Source organism: Leucopleurus acutus (assembly GCF_964270905.1).
Source record: "Leucopleurus acutus genome assembly, chromosome: 5".
NCBI classification, from domain to species: domain Eukaryota; kingdom Metazoa; phylum Chordata; class Mammalia; order Artiodactyla; family Delphinidae; genus Leucopleurus; species Leucopleurus acutus.
In genome coordinates, this window is record NC_139147.1 from 29,302,353 (window position 1) to 29,319,100 (window position 16,748).

At 36.0% G+C, this 16,748-nt stretch overlaps 1 protein-coding gene across 1 annotated transcript in view; it reads right to left on the minus strand.

The window, feature by feature from the left end:
- Positions 1–6,402: 6,402 nt before the first annotated feature.
- Positions 6,403–16,748, minus strand: part of LOC309962411 (multidrug resistance-associated protein 1-like) — a gene marked incomplete at its 5' end in the record, with an annotated part of 84,247 nt that continues 73,901 nt past the window's right edge. The window contains 7 exons of the mRNA XM_082840253.1: positions 6,403–6,707; positions 7,049–7,243; positions 8,234–8,400; positions 9,688–9,846; positions 12,399–12,542; positions 15,035–15,136; positions 16,586–16,712. Coding sequence (XP_082696379.1) covers positions 6,569–6,707; positions 7,049–7,243; positions 8,234–8,400; positions 9,688–9,846; positions 12,399–12,542; positions 15,035–15,136; positions 16,586–16,712 — 1,033 coding nt within the window. The 3' untranslated portion in view covers positions 6,403–6,568. The remainder of the gene's footprint in view (positions 6,708–7,048; positions 7,244–8,233; positions 8,401–9,687; positions 9,847–12,398; positions 12,543–15,034; positions 15,137–16,585; positions 16,713–16,748) is intronic.

A 16,748-nucleotide genomic window follows, 5' to 3' on the forward strand; every position in this document is an offset into this window, starting at 1 on the left:
ATCACTGAGCTAAGCAGTTCCAGAGTCACGATTCACAGAAACTGAGATAATACATTTTTTGTTGTTTTAAGCTTACTAAATTTTTATTTATTTCTTATTCAGCAATAGATAATAGTGCTTACTATGTACAGGAGTGTTCTAAATGTTTTAACAATACTAATTAATTTTGTTCTAACAAACTTAGGGGTAGTTCCTCTTACCCCATTTTCAGATAGGGAAATTAAGGCACAGATGTGTTGGGTAATTTTCCCAGGATTATACAACTAATACGTAGCAGAGTTATTCAAATCCAGTCCATGTTCAGCCCCAATGCTGTGCTGCCTTATCCATCCTATAATGCAATCCTATAGCACCATTTTTGTTCCGTACTAAACTGGATAGTATCCATGAAAGACCTCTTGTTTACCAGATAATGTTACAGGTTTAGACAGTGCTATTTAATTCTTTACATTTCTGAGAAGCAAATTTGAATTTACAGATTTTTTAAGATGCGAAATGAAGATAATAGTACCTAATTCATTGGGGTTTTGTGAGTGCCTGGCAAGAAAGTGCTAAGTATTATGAATGGAGATGATAGAAGGAGAATGAACAAAGTTCACTGACTTGCTAATTTTATGAGGGATTATAAGAAAATGCCACAAGAAAATAGGTTATTTTCCCTAATATCCTCAAGACCCTGAAACTATGAGTCAAAAACTTCTGCAGAATTCTGCAGAAATATAAGAGAAAATAAATTTGCTGTGGTAAAGCATTTATTTAGTTTTGGGAAGAATTAATAGCTTGCCTCACATTAAGTTTTTTGGATGTTAAAAAACTAACAAATACAGTCTGTCTTACACCTCATTGAATTAACTATTTTTTGGCTTACCTAAAAGACCTCTTGAAATGTCTTAAATGGCATAACACAACTTTATAACTATAGCTATATATGTGTGTGTGTGTGTGTGTGTGTGTGTGTGTGTGTGTGTGTGTATATATATATATATATCTACGTACACAACGTAAATACATAAATACACACACACAAACACACAATTCTGTTAAGAGTTCATCCAATCACCTTAAATTGCTTAACATAGCCTATATAGTATTGGAAAGTGGAAATTGGATCTTATTAGTTGTAACCACTACCCTTCTTTTGTCTCCCAAGTAACTAAATTAAGAATATTTTGTCATAGTCGAAAAATACTTTGCGACAAAAAGTAGTGGTGGCAGACCTTGCTAAATGCTACTGCAATTATCTTTTCTATTCATTCTTACTTTCAGAACCCAGTTTTTCTGGAGTGGCGACATCCCCTACTTTAAAAATTATTTTGCAGCTAGGGATGGGTATGTGACATAATTCTGCTCTACCTTCTTGAAATGCAGACATGATGCTGGAGATAAAGCAATGGGTTTGCAACTACCAATCAATGGACATGTAACAGATGGTTGAGCTAAAGGTAGAAGTGGCCAGTGGTGTTATGGAACTGCTCTGGCCAGCTTTGTCCTTTCTACCTTGGGACTTCTTTCTACCTAAGAAAAACAAGCCCCTTAGTTGTTTACACTTCTTTCTTTGTTTTCCTTCTTTCCTTCCTTGTGTTTTTAAACTTTTGACCCTTACTTTGTGGTTAAACATTTGGTCAAATTGCCATTTGTTGGACTTCTGCTTCTGGCCAAGATGGAATAAAAAGGAACTGATTCAACTAAAAAGTGGAAGAAAATACATGAAACAACAGTTTTCAAGACCTTACGCATCATGGCCAACATTAATTCTTGTCTATTACCTCTGTAAAGTCATAGCTATAGCAATACAGGGAAAGCAGAGGCTGTTCTGTAATACCTGGAAATTGTTGCACAAATGCTCAGAACAGAAAGCCAGAAGCAGATGTTCAGACAGAGTTAGTGTTGACTAAAGCTGGGTTAACATTTATGCCTAGCTCTTGTGGTACTCCACTGTCACGTATTCTAAATCATTCATTTAGTCTTATTCTCTGATAACCACATTACATTTTCTATCAAGAGTTGAAAAATAGCAGTAAACCAATAATCATTCGCAAGTATATTAATGATAAGCTGAGTCTTATAAACATGAACTCAAAAATCAATCTTGTATCTCTTCCCTTGACACACAAAAATGCACAATGTATCATTTTCCTTGTAAGTGTTTTGGAAAAATATTTTTCAAATTTTTCACAAATATTTTTCACAACTATCACAAACATTTTTCAGTTTATGATATATTTTTTATATATTTATTTACTTTATATATACTTACTTTACTTTACTTTATATATATATTTACTTTACTCATATGCCTATTCATTTTTTTTTTATAAGGTACGCGGGCCTCTCACTGTTGTGGCCTCTCCCGTTGCGGAGCACAGGCTCCAGACGCGCAGGCTCAGCGGCCATGGCTCACGGGCCCAGCCGCTCCGTGGCATGTGGGATCTTCCCGGACCGTGGCACGAATCCGTGTCCTCTGCATCGGCAGGCGGACTCTCAACCACTGCGCCACCAGGGAAGCCCCCTATTCAGTTTTATTTTTCTCTTTGTGCTGCCCTCAAGAGAGAAAATGTTGCTATCTTTGATCAACTATGATAACGAGCATGTGCAAAATCTGGTTGATCTGTAAATAACCTGGTTACCTAGTCAGCGGTCATCAAGAGAAGCCAGTCAGCCTTTACTGGGTTCACACCAGTTACCTTGGCCCCATTAACCCAATAGCAGCCACCATACAAACTATCAAAATAGTATTAATTTTCATAAAAAGATTTAGAGAAATGTGGCTCATAATGTAGCCAGAAGTCCTGATTTCTGTATTCCACAGGTGGTCTACTTGCTTGGAAAATGACAGCTAGAAAAGTGGGAACTGGGAGAACTGGAAGGAACTAGAAAGAGATCTGCCCTGTTTCTGCTTTCTCAGCTTTGCTTAATCTCACTGAGATCAATCACACTGCACACCACTGAGGACCGTGTCTTATTTTAATCTCCAATTATCCCCAAGTTGTTGCTGTGTATAGAATAACCTTTCATAAACATTGGCTTAGTTTTGCCCTTTTTGTTTACTTAATACTATGTCCTATGATGTGATTTTGTTTGTAAACACAAAACTGCAACTATAAGGAGAGGAGATATGACTGTTAGTACTGAAGTGATTGCTAACATGTTACTGAATGTTTTCTATATTCCAGAAAGAGTTTTATCTGTCCTAAATGTTGTGTTATCTCATTTAATTTTCAAAAAAAACCCCAAAACCCTTAGGAGGTAGATAAAATTCTTACACCCAAATAAGTCCAGAGAAATAAGTTAACTTGCCCAAGTTTACACAATTAGAAAGTGGTGGAGTTGAGATTTAGCATAAGCACTTTGTCATTAGATCCTGAACTCTTTTAACGACTATAATATTTTATTTTAATTTTCTTGATTTTTTTCCTAGAATAAAAGCCCTCTAGACCAGTTAGAACTATTTATTATTTTCACGTGTATTAAAATACTGCATTACATCTTCTTAACACTAGCTTTGATATCAAAGCTATATTTAAAAGTATATGAAATTGCCCTTATTCAACTATTTTTTTACCTACAAAAATGACTATTTCATATGGCTCAAACTAATACTATATTTGAAGAAGCACCCTACCCCCAAGGTTTAATTCCATTTGTCTACACAGCTATTGGTTTAAATTCTTCTCTGCCCCATTCTTGAACTATGGACTCTTTAAGTGGCTCTTCTAGGAATGAGACATCTTATTAGAGAACTGAAAAGAACAGCATCATCAGTTTTGTAGTCATGTGGGCCTGGATTCTACATTTTATTGGCCAAGATCCTCTTGGTATCTTATCATATTTGGTAAACTAGGATGAGCGGTAATAACTTTCTTATATTCTTTATTGAGAATTGAAAGTAATAAATTATTCCAGTGCCTTGCACATTACTTGGCATATAGTGGGCTTTCAGTAATAAATATTCTCATCCTAAAATAATTCAACCTAATGCTTCTTAGGATTTTCATTCTATAAGCTAAGGTAAATATTTCTGCATATCCAAATGACAATAATTATTTTCTTAATATATTTTGAAGTTAAAATTTTGAAATAAATAAATCATTGAATTAAAAGGTTTTTTTTAATTCAAATTTACTACTTCTCTATAATCCAGTCATTTTAAGTATCCTGCACTTTGTTTCAAAGAGCACTTCAGTGATTGAACAAACTTGATGTACATAATAAAAATGAGAATGAAATATTGATTTTTTAAAACACAATAATATTATATTGAGTAATTTTGGCTTAGTCATTTTAAATGACTAATTTATTTTACTTTTTCTTTTTCCTCTTTATTTAACTATATTATACATGAGATATCTATGTATATATATAGCTATAACTATCTATCTATATTTTCACAAATCCTAAGTATACAGATGGATGATTTTTACAAATTGAACCAATACTCAGACCCAGATCAAGAAACAGAACATAATCATTTCCCAGAAGCCCACCTTGTTCACCCTTTCAATCATTACCCATCACCACCAAGAGCAGCCAATATCCCAACTTCTAGGAGTATAGTTTCTCTTCTTTATTTTTATTTAAAAAAAAAAACCTTTTGTATCAATAGAATCATGGAATCATATAAGAATATGCTTTTGTAGTTGACTTCTCTTTTTTATAGTTTTTTTTAAATTTATTTATTTGGTTGCATGGGGTCTTAGTTGTGTCAGGCAGCCTCTTTGTTGCAGCTCGTGGTCTCCTTAGTTGCAGCACACAGCTCCTTAGTTGTGGCACGTGAACTCTTAGTTGCGGCATGCATGTGGGATCCAGTTCCCTGACCAGGAACCAAACCCAGGCCTCTGGCATTGGGAGCATGGAGTCTTATCCACTGTGCCACCAGGGAAGTCCCCTGTGTTTTCTTTCACTCCACATTATGTTTGTGAGATTCATTGGTGTTGTTGCCTGTAGCATTTGTTCATTCATTCTCATAGCTGTATAGAATTCCACTGTATGAAGATACCACAATTTATCCAGGTGACTGTTGATTTCCCATTAGATTTCTAAATTATGCAGTGTCTCTGATGGATTTTACTACATGTGTAAAGAGGCCAAAACATAAATTTTAACTGATATTAATGAAATATCCAGTTCCCTTTCTTAATGGATTTCAATAGATATTTATTCAATGCCTACTGAGTACAAAACATAGTGGTAGGTACTACAGGAATTGTAAAGACAGGACAACACTTTCAGTAGCTTACATTTTAAGGAATGAAGCTTTAGATAATATAGGGTTTTATAATTTACGGTAACTTTTCATAAATACACTTAGGGGATGAAGCAAGGTTGTACAAAGTTGTTGCACAGGAAGGAGAAAAAGAGGATAAAAGAAATGGCTGTTGAGTCTTAACATGTTAAAATATTTTATTAAAATCATCTTGAAAGGAAAATACCATTGAAGTTTGAAAACTTCAAATTTGAATGGCAATTCAGAGAAATAATGTGGCTTCTATTACATAAAACTACCAAATGAAAAAGCCCTTCAAAATATAATTAGTACTACAAATCAACAATTACTTGTGAATGTATACCATCTGATATATAACTCACTGAGGTTAATCAAGCCAGAAAATGACGTTCCATAGAAAATATAGGTTTTTTTACTCAAAGTAAATAGTAAAAATATTATAAAATATTATTTTTAAATAAAGCAAAATTTTATTTTATAAAATTCAGTTAACATATAATTACTCTTTCCAAAAAGCAGCTGAATAACTCAATATGTTTTTCTGTGATTCCTCCATAATTTTTTTTTTTTGCGGTGCGCGGGCCTCTCACCGCCGCGGCCTCTCCCGTTGCGGAGCACAGGCTCCGGATGCGCAGGCCCAGTGGCCATGGCTCACGGGCCCAGCCGCTCCGCGGCATGTGGGATCCTCCCAGACCGGGGCACGAACCCGTGTCCCCCGCATCGGCAGGCGGACTCTCAACCACTGCGCCACCAGGGAAGCCCCTCCATAATTTTATATACTGTAAAATAACTCAAAAGTTATTATAGGTGCCTGTATAATATTACTCTAAAATGCCTAATCATTCATTCTACAAATGTTTGTGGAGTATCAACAATCTGAAAGGTACTATGTTAGGAACCTAACACACAAAAACAATAAACTGGGCACTTGCCTTCAAGTAGCTTTAAGGAGAGGCAGACTAAAAGGATTTAAATAGAATATGGTCCCTGCCATGATAAAGGTATGCACATAGGGCTACTCAGAGGACAGAAAAAGGGCATGTGGATCAGACAGGGGAGCGAAGGGAAAAATCACGAGATGCTTTGTGCAGAAGATGACTCCTGAACAAAGTCAGAGACTTAAGGGATAAATGGCATTTAGCACTTTGGGCAATGAGGAAAAGGCAGATATTCTGGAGGGAATGAATGGAAGAAAGAAGGTTGGGTACAGCCCGTTATGGTTAGAGCTATGGTGCTTATCTCTTGCTTGTGTTAACATGTAGCTAGGGGCCCGCTGTTTTGCATTTCTCCCGTCTATATTTTTTCAAATACTATTTTTTTTTATTTGGTATAATCAATATACAACTAAAAGTATTTACTTTTTGTCCCTGAGTCTTGTGTTATTCCTGCTTCTGTTAGCATGTCAAAGAAAAGTCCTTTCTGGTGTATCAAATTCTGTGGTGTTTCAAATTGTGTAATCCTTCCAGAGTCTAGAACAAGCACCCTGCAATGTGAAAAGAATCCAGTCAGGTAACCTATAATCAGTGTTTCAGTTCACCCTTCTTGTTCTTGCTACTGTAAAGTTTAAATTACTGTATGAGTTATGTCAGTACAAAATAAAGGTACTATGTAACTCAGGAAATATATCAAGTTTTCTAATATTCTTTGAGCATTAACAAATTCCTCTAATTATTTTGGAAAATATCTTCCATACTATTAGGGGACATTTTGTATCTCTCAGCACAGATAAAATCCTTTATTAGTGGCAAGTAATTAATGTGTTTCATATGTTCAGTAGGTATCTCTGTAGAAACTGGTTTATTTCTGAAAACAAATAAAGCATACCTGTCTGAATCAATGATAGAATGCAGTCTGTGAGCAATCATCAGGATGGTACAATCAGAAAACTCCTTCCTGACTGTGGTCTGCACCAAGTTATCAGTCTCAAAATCGATGGAAGCTGTTGCCTCATCCAAGATGAGAATTTTTGTTTTTCTCAGCAAAGCACGAGCAAGACAGACAAGCTGTCTCTGTCCAACACTGTTATAAAAAATAGTAAAATGATTTCCACAATGGATTTTATGGTCACACACTTCCTGTTCTAAAATTCTAATTATACTGTTATTCTCTTCCTAACCCACACATTCATTCATTCTTTTCTTTAAGAACTATTCACCGAGTGATTACTATATGCCAGACTCTGGTCCAAGTTCTGCAAATAGAACAATGAATTAAACAGACAAAAGGCTCTGTCTGTGTGTTTACATGGGGAGACAAAAAAAAAATGAGCAAAATGCATAGTAATGAGAAGAATTCGAACGTACAGAAAGGGAGAGTGTAAAATGTGGGTACGGGGTGGGCATTTTAGATGGGCATGCCAAAATAATCCTCTCTGAGAAGATGCCTTTAAATTCAAGGCCTGAAGGAAGTGGAAAGTGAGTCCTGAAGATTTCCAATGGGAACCTGTTCCTGGCAAAGTGACTGGCAGATGTAAAATTCCTGAGGCAGGCAGGAACCGGCCTGGCATCTTCACGAAACAGCAAGGAACCAAGGAGGCCAAGGTGGCAGAAACAGAGAGAGGGAGGAGAGAGTAAACAAAGAAGAGGCTGAGTCATACAGGCTGTGTCTCTCCAGTGCAGAGAGGGTCTAACTGATTTCCCTTAGGTCTCTGATCACATAAAGGGACCATCCTAAGACAAACATCAAAGTAGCCCTTACAACAATTTTTTTTAGGAAGAAAGCTACTAGAGTAGGAGTCTTTGCAGAAGAAGATTCAATTAAATAGTGACTTTTCCTACTGCATTGTTCCTCTTTTTCCCCTTTGTTTCCCTTCACCAGCAGTTTCCCAGCCAGTGGCTATCATTTTATTTATTCCTTGTCTGTCTTCCCTAGGAGAAATCAGCAATAGTGTGCTTTGAACAGGCCAGACAAAATCCGTGGTAGCTCAGGAGTGACTTCCTTTTGAGGTCAACTCGTTTCTAAAAAGCCCTGAATGAATAACCTGGCCAAGCTCTGTTCTTAGCAGCTTACCTGAGGTTTTCACCACCCTCTGAAACTTCATGCAGCAGCTTCTTGGGAAGGGACAGCACAAACTCTTTTAAGTGACATAGTTCCAGCACCTCCCATAGCTCGCCATCAGAATACTTGTCTAGGGGGTCCAGGTTCATTTGAAGGGTTCCAGAAAATAAAACAGGGTCCTAGAGAATAAAATAGTCACCAGTAATCTTACTGTCACATGAGGCATGCGTACATTAAATAAGGAAAAAACAAAATGATCAAAACTAAATAGTTATCAAATTCATTTTATATTGAACCCAAAAGCAGAAGAAAATCAGAATAAGTTGCAAGTTAGATTAAATCATTATAAGCTTCCTGATTCTTTCTCGTCCTCTTATTAATAATGTCTCGATCACAACCACGATAATAATGATGGTAGCTGCCCTTTAGTCAGGGATATAATATAATACAGAAAAGAACTGAATAAATGTAATCTATACTATGTATATAATATTATCTTATCAGCCCACCAATCCAGAAAGATAGAAGTAAATATCCTCATTTGACAGACAGTGAACTGGAGGTTTTAAAAAGCTCTCATCCAAGGACACACAGAAGGTAAGTGCTCAGGTAGAATTCAAAGACGACAAGTCCACGCTCTTTCCAACACACTGACATGTCTAGTGAAACTGTATTTTACTACGCCTGTTTTGATTTATAAGAGAGGAATGACTGTTTCTTTTCTCCAGTCAATTTTATCCCTGTCAGAATTTCAGATTTTACTCAAATTTGTTTTGAAGTAAATTCATGAATGTAAGTATGTGTTTAAACAGCACGACAAAGAGATGATAGTATTTTAAGATATTTTTAAAGAATAATATAAAGATATTTCATAAATGCTCAGCTTAAATCTCTCAAACACAACTGAATAAAGTCATCTTGGACTGCAGAGGCATATTATTGAGCCAATTTGCATATTTGTTAATGATCAAGTTCCTCTGATGCCACAGATGGAAAAATCAAAGGACTTGAAAAAAAATCTAACTGCATTATTGTTCTTTTCATTTTTTCAATATTTCTAAACCTCAAGTCAAAAGAATCAAAATCCTACATTCAAATTACCAACTAAGCAAAAGCCTCAGTAACTGCTTTTTTCTTCCAAAAACTACCAATGTGTTTCAGCCTGATCTCTACATTTGAATTTTATTTGTATTTACTATTATGAAGGAAACTTGCAAAGCAACATAGTTTTTCAAATAGATAAATGCACGTAGGGAGAACACTTCAGATTTAGAGTGTTTAATAGGATTTAATTACATAGTTATTTTTCATAATACATTTAAAATAATTTGGCTCCCCAAAATGAATGTGTATGCTTGAAAGGAATATATTAAAAAAAAATTAAAACAAAAACAAAATAAAATAGAACAAAAGATGAAGTTTCCCTAGAGGGAGTTAAGAAAGACTAACGACAAAACAGTCTTTACCTGTGGAATAATATTAAGTTTGCCACGAAGGTCATGAAGCCCAATTGTAGATATGTCAATTCCATCAATAATAATTTTGCCTCCTGATCCTTCTACAATTCTAAATAGGCAATTTGATAGTGTTGATTTGCCTGCTCCAGTTCGTCCCACAATTCCAATCTATAATGAAATTATCATAAACAGTTTACATTGTACTCTTTGTAAGGGAAGGGGACCTTGGTACTGACAACAAATACATTACGTGTCAGGTCAGTAGAATCTAATTTTGCCAACCAGAATATCAATGACTGTCGTGGAAGACTTAACGTGACATGCAAGGATGAGTCTTTATCCAGACACTCCTTACTCACTGGAAAGGCTGGGGCTAATATGTGTGTTTCCTCCAGTTTTGTTTTGATTTTTAATTTTTATTTATTTATTTATTTATTGGCTGCATTGCATCTTCGTTGCTGCGCGCAGGCTTTCTCTAGTTGCGGCGAGCGGGGTCTACCCTTCCTTGCGGTGCGCGGGCTTCTCATTGCGGTGGCTTCTCTTGTTGAAGAGCATGTGCTCTAGGCGCACAGGTTTCAGTAGTTGTGGCACGCGGGCTCAGTAGCTGTGGCTTGCAGGCTCTAAAGTGCAGGCTCAGTAGTTGTGGCACACGAGCTTAGTTGCTCTGCGGCATGTGGCATCTTCCCAGACCAGGGCTCGAATTCGTGTCCCCTGCATTGGCAGGCGGATTCCTAACCACTGCGCCACCAGGGAAGTCCCTTTCCTCCAGTTTTGAGTAATTTACTTACCACCTAACTAGAGCACATTAGCAGCCCCAGGAAGAGTAGATCATCCCTGAACCATCCCTAAACTAGCCATTTAGGGTGTGGTTTAAAGAGAGACTGATAATGGGGTTGTTTTCCTGAGACTTTCAAAATGAGGCTTCTTTACCATCCCTCCCCCAAAACAAACGAGCAAACAAACAGGGGACTGGAACCCTTTGCTTAGATAGGCTAAAAAATCTAAAGGAATGCCTGCAAATTTCCTTGGTATATCAAAACAACTACTGCATCAAAACCACTAAGGGCGGTCACAGATGATGTCAGAGTATTTTGGACTCTTGGACAAAATAATCAGCTTGTCATAAACATCCAGTGATTGCATGTGTTCCTTTGGCCATGAGAACTAAAGCAACCTCTTTTGGGTGCTGATTTGTGTCTTGGTGTTAGTAGAACATTGGGCAGAGAGAAGATTATGGTGGCTGGTTTGCCCTAATTACAGATCTTAAATCTTAAATGTGACATACTATTATACATCAGAAAAACCAGGAGTATGTTGAATTCATTAGAAGAATTAAAATTCCACAATGATTTCATTTGTTCCAAAAATATTTTTGTCCTTGATGTCACTGCAGTGGACCTGGTTTAGAGGGTTAGAAAAGGAGGTGTTTGGAGATACCAAAGGCAGGTTTCTGAAAAAGGGAAAATGGAACATTGCTGTTAATTAAAATGATTTTTTAGTTTTACTGATTTGAAAAATATCAATCTGATTAGGCAGGATAATAATATGTTTTCATAAAACATTTTGAAAAATGTGGGAAAAATATAGAAGCAAAAATCATCTAAAATCCCATCACCCAGAGAGAATCAGTGTTTATGCTTTGTAACTGTTCTAGGATTTTTGCTAATGTGTATATGTTTGCTTGTTTAAAACACAAAAATGATATACTATCAATAGTTTCGTATATAGTTTTTAGCAACTAAATTACATCTCAAGCATTTTCCCATTTCACTAATGGTCTTGGAAAACATGATGTCACTGACTATACAAATATTCTCTTTGATGTATATACTGTATAGGTAACTATATATATTATCTTACTGTCTTATTGTTGTACTTCACTTACTAGAGGGCGTAAAAATAAAGTATACTAATACTGGGTATATAGCCAAAGGAAATGAAATTAATATGATGCAGGGGAATCTGCACTCCCAAGTTCATTGCAACATTATTCACAGTAGCCAAGATATGGAACCAACCTAAGTGTATGCCATGCATGAATGGATAAAGAAAAAAAATATGTATATAAACATATATATAATCCTGCATAAAAATGAAGAAAATCCTGTGATTTGTGGTAACATGGTGAACCTCGAGGACATTATGCTAAGTAAAAGAAGCCAGACAGAGAAAAATATTGTATGATCTCACTTAAATGTGGACTCTAAAAACGTCAAAACGTCAAACAAAAGGTTACCAGGGATTGAAGGGTGGGGAAAATGGGAAGATGTTGGTCAAAGGGTACAAACTTTCAGTTATAAGGCAAATAAATTCTAGGTATCTAAGGCACAGCATGGTGACTATAATTAATAATACTGAAATTTGCTAAGAGAGTAGATCTTAAGTGTTCTTAAGGTTATGATAATCATTTCACAATATATGTTTATCAAACTATCACACTGTACACCCTAAAAAATACAATTTTTATTTGTTAATTTTACCTCAATAAAGCTAAAAAATAGTAAAGTCATGTTTCACAATAGATTATGAACAGCTTAAAATATATATTTTTGTTGATAGAGGAAAAGCTTATTTTGTACAAACCAACCACGTCTTTATTACTTTTATATGAAATTTGAACAAATGACCATCTTATATTCAATATCACAGTATACTTTGGCTTTAACAATAAATATATTCAGATGAAAGGTAAAGTGAGACTTATGAAATATATATGGTACCTTCTCTTCCCCATGAGTCTGGAAAGTGATATCTTGTAATGCTAAACCAAGATCATCTCGGTATCGAGCCTGATAATTAACAAATTCCACTATCCCTTTATTGGGCCATTGTGACGGAGGCCTTTTAGACATTATCCAGGGTGCCTTAAAACAAAGAAATATTTTTTAAACTATAATTACAATAAAAATATCTCCCCCCAATAAAAATAATTCTCATGCATATAAACAAAAGTGATAAAACAAAAATGATGAATGACGTTTGTAAACATTATGAGTTTTCTGAAAACACTTTTAAAAAATACCAAAATCTTAGAAATAAATTTTTACACATAAAGAGGCTTCCCATCTTCTATTAAGTTATTAAGAAAAATCTAAAACCTTATAAAGGAGCTGAAGGTAACCTGAAATTTTTAGCTGAGAGGAGGACAGTTTGTCATTTATTCATTTCCCAAATACTGAGTGTTTACTGTGCCAGTTAGTGCTTTGGTTGTTGGTGATTCAGCAGTGAGAAAAACAAATAATTCTTGCCCTTACGGAGCATGCATGCTGGTGAGGAGAGACAAAAAGCACCATATAGCCTATGCAGAATGTTAGTTGATGATAAAACTTTGGAAATCAGGAAATAGGCAGGGTTGGTGTAATTTTAAACAGGGAGGTTAGAAAAGGCTTAACTGGACATGGTCAGGAAACAAATCATGTGGATATCAGAGGAAACCCTTTCCAGGTAAAGGAGACTAACTACATATGCTGAGGACCTGAGACTGAGGCCTGGCTCTGGAACACTGGAGGAAAAGCAGGAGGTAGAAGAACACGCAAAAGACTGTGGTGCCCCGCCAGGGAGGTGAAGTGTTTTCATGAGAGGGAGCGATCACAAGTGTCAAATGATAGGCCAGGTAAAGTGAAGACTGAGAGGCTACCATTGGTGATCTTGACTAGGGCAGGCTCAGTGAAGTGGTAGGATTTAAAGCCTGTGTGAAAGAGGGTCCAGAAAAGAATGAGAAAATAGGAATTAGAGAGAGCAAGTGCAGGAACTATTCCCAAGAATTCTGCTGTAAAGAGGAGCAGAGAAACGGGGCTATAGAGGAGTAAATAGGGGTCATTTGGACACATTTACTTCTTTCCACATCAAGGGTTTTTGCAATGGTGTCTGTTACAACTTGCATCAAATTACATAAAGATGATTTTTTTAAATGTGTGTGTGCTTGTGTGTGCACACACACATTTTACTGAACTTTTTTCAAAATGAAAAGAAAACATATATTAATAGCAAAAGATTTAGAAAATATAGAAAATGATACAATTTTTATATTAGTCATTACATGGCAATAAGCTGAACAAACTAGATATTCGTAACTGTGATTGTGATCGTGAAGGTAGACTAATCTTTCGTGAAATGTGTATGAAAAAGGAAGGTAAGACCCAGGGAAGAATCTAGAGGAAGATTCAAAGTTCAGGTAGGAGTTGGAGTATGCAGAAAATATTTTAGTATATTTATAGGCTGAAAGGAGTAAAGGGGTTGGGGGGCTGAAATTAGGAATTAGAGAAGGTGGTTAATGGAATAAGGTCTGAGAAAAGATATGAAGAGATGTTTCCAAAATACAACTGGAAATTTGTAGGGTTTTTTTTTTTTTTTTTTTTTTTTGCGGTGTGCGGGCCTCTCACTGTTGCGGCCTCCCCCGTTGCGGAGCACAGGCTCCGGATGTGCAGGCTCAGCAGCCATGGCTCACAGGCCCAGCCGCTCCGCAGCATGTGGGATCCTCCCGGACCGGGGCACGAACCCGTGTCCCCTGCATCGGCAGGCGGACCCTCAACCACTGCGCCACCAGGGAAGCCCTGTAGGTTTTTATTTGGAGGAGGAACACTTCTTCCTCAGAGTTATGAGTGAGCAAAAGAGGAAAGTTTCACGAAGATTTAGATACCTTTATAAATGGATTGAAGAAGATGCAGAAATTCAACATATACCCTTTATCATCTGCCCTGTTAATTCATGGAACTGGGAGACAGAAGTACCCTAGATTAGTAAAATATGAAGATAATGCTAACATTATACTCTGTCTATAGTCTAATTCTTCTCTCTCCCAAATTATAGTTAATTAAAGGGAACAAAGCAGACTGATTTTTTCTCCTTCTCCTTCCCATCCACAGAGATGCTAATGGTGAGTAAAAGGGACAGAAGGTATAAGCAGTAAAGGCGTAGTTAATTTTGAAATTGGACAATCAGACTGTAAATAATTGTGAGGTGACTGCATTAAGACACTTTTCTCAATGTAAAATCTTTACAAAGTTATAATCATAGGTTGCATATTTTACTTTACATTGGTAGGGGACAGATCACTGTGCCCCTTAAAAACAGGTGCTCATATTTCATTTTTATAACAATACTGAAATGGGATATCTTATAATTTATGAACAGTCCTAATTTAATTAGCAGTGCTTTTTTTCCACTTTAGTGATTCTATAAAAATAATGGTGTATTTTACAATAGATTGAATTTTAATTTCGTCGAACTGCAAAATATTACAGCATAAATTTGGAAATGCAGGTTTTGTTCAAAATTGATTTTTAAGATGTCAGTTCAAGGCGTATTACAATATCTTAATTCTGCATCCATTTATTAGTTATTTAGGAGTGCTCACCTCTTTATCCATATTTTCATATTCACAAACTCTTTCAATGGAAACTGCATTGGTTTCAATTTCACATGCTTTCCTTACCCAAAAATTGAGAGATTGAGTAATCTGGAGGTGAAAAACCAAGAGCTTAATGAATGAGTATCAGTCTTTTATATACTATTAATAATACTTTATAAAGCTTCATTTTTCAGAATTTTCATATATTTTATTTCTTAGAATTATTTAACAACTTTAGAAGTGAGCATATTTATTCTTAGACACACATGTGCTTCTTTAAGTTTGTTAAATTCATTAATATCATAAACAATGGTTATTTGTCAGAAGAAGGAATGAATATAGTTCAACATATATTAAAGGAGACCATACTTGGTATAAGAAATGATGAATACCAAGATTGATGGGATATGCCTTAAGAAATGTACATCCTAAGTGAGGAAAAAATCTGTACACAATGTTACCTTTGGCATACTTTACCAGCTTCCATTTGAAGGAATTTTCTGACTACTCCTGTCTCCTTTTTTTCTCCCAAACTCTACTTTCTTCTCACGCAACTTATCCCTAAATATAAGTTCCCCAAGTTTGTAACTTCAAATCTAGTTCTGAAAGTCACAAAACTCTCACGATTCAGATTTTTCTTGAGTTTGGTGCTAAACCATTTGATGGCCAACCTGACTGAACTGATGTGGGTCTCCTTAAAGTGTTGATTTAACCCACTTAGGATGTACATTCACATATTTCACTGCAGAACAAAGAGTTTGATTACAGAGTTCTGCCCCAGGCCCTGCATATATACATACATACATACATACATATGGATATATTTATGTGTGTGTGTGTGCGCGCGTGTGTGTGTATATATATATATATACATATATATATATATATATATATATATATATATGTTAAATGTATTATAATTCCTTTCTAGAAGCCTAAGTTCTGAATTCTGAAATGCAACTGACTTGAGGCTTTTAGATAAGGGACTAAGGGCATGTACCCAAATCATGTAGACCCATCTTTTAAATAATATGGAATTATATTAAGCAGTTTGATACATTTTCTATTTTACTAAGGGGACTTGCACACAGTCATACCACTAGCACTTTGCAGTATCATATAAAATAGGGCTTATTAGGAAAAAAAATTACAAGCAGAGCATATATTCTCCCCAGAGCTTGCATTATCTCTCTTCTTGGTTTGGGCAAACCAGATGGACAGGCCACGGTAGAGAGGGGTCCTATCCTTGTTATACTTTATAACTCTATAAGGATAGAAGAACAGGAAACTTCTGGGTAATGATGCAACAGCAGGAGTTTCCTGGATCCTCTAGCACTGAGCCTTGGGTATCAGCCTGTTTTCTCTGTGAGCTAACTTAGAAATACTGAGTTAGCTCTTTTGCTAGTAGCAAAAGAAAGAAATGAGCCTCCAGGGTAATCCAGATTTGTCTCTCATCACTTAGTTAATACAGTCTATAATTCAGACAGGAAAAGGAGAAGAGAGCTTAATTAATTGGATTATAAACATATCATATACCACAAAATCACTATTACTTACATTTAAGGCATAGGATATGGACAAACCAACTATTGCTGAATCCATAGAATTGCCAGCCTGCACAGCAAGCAGTGAAGCGAAGAACACCATTAAATTGCCAAGAAATTCAAGTCTAACAGACAGCCACCTGTAATAATGGAAAATATTCCTGAACTGAGATGCA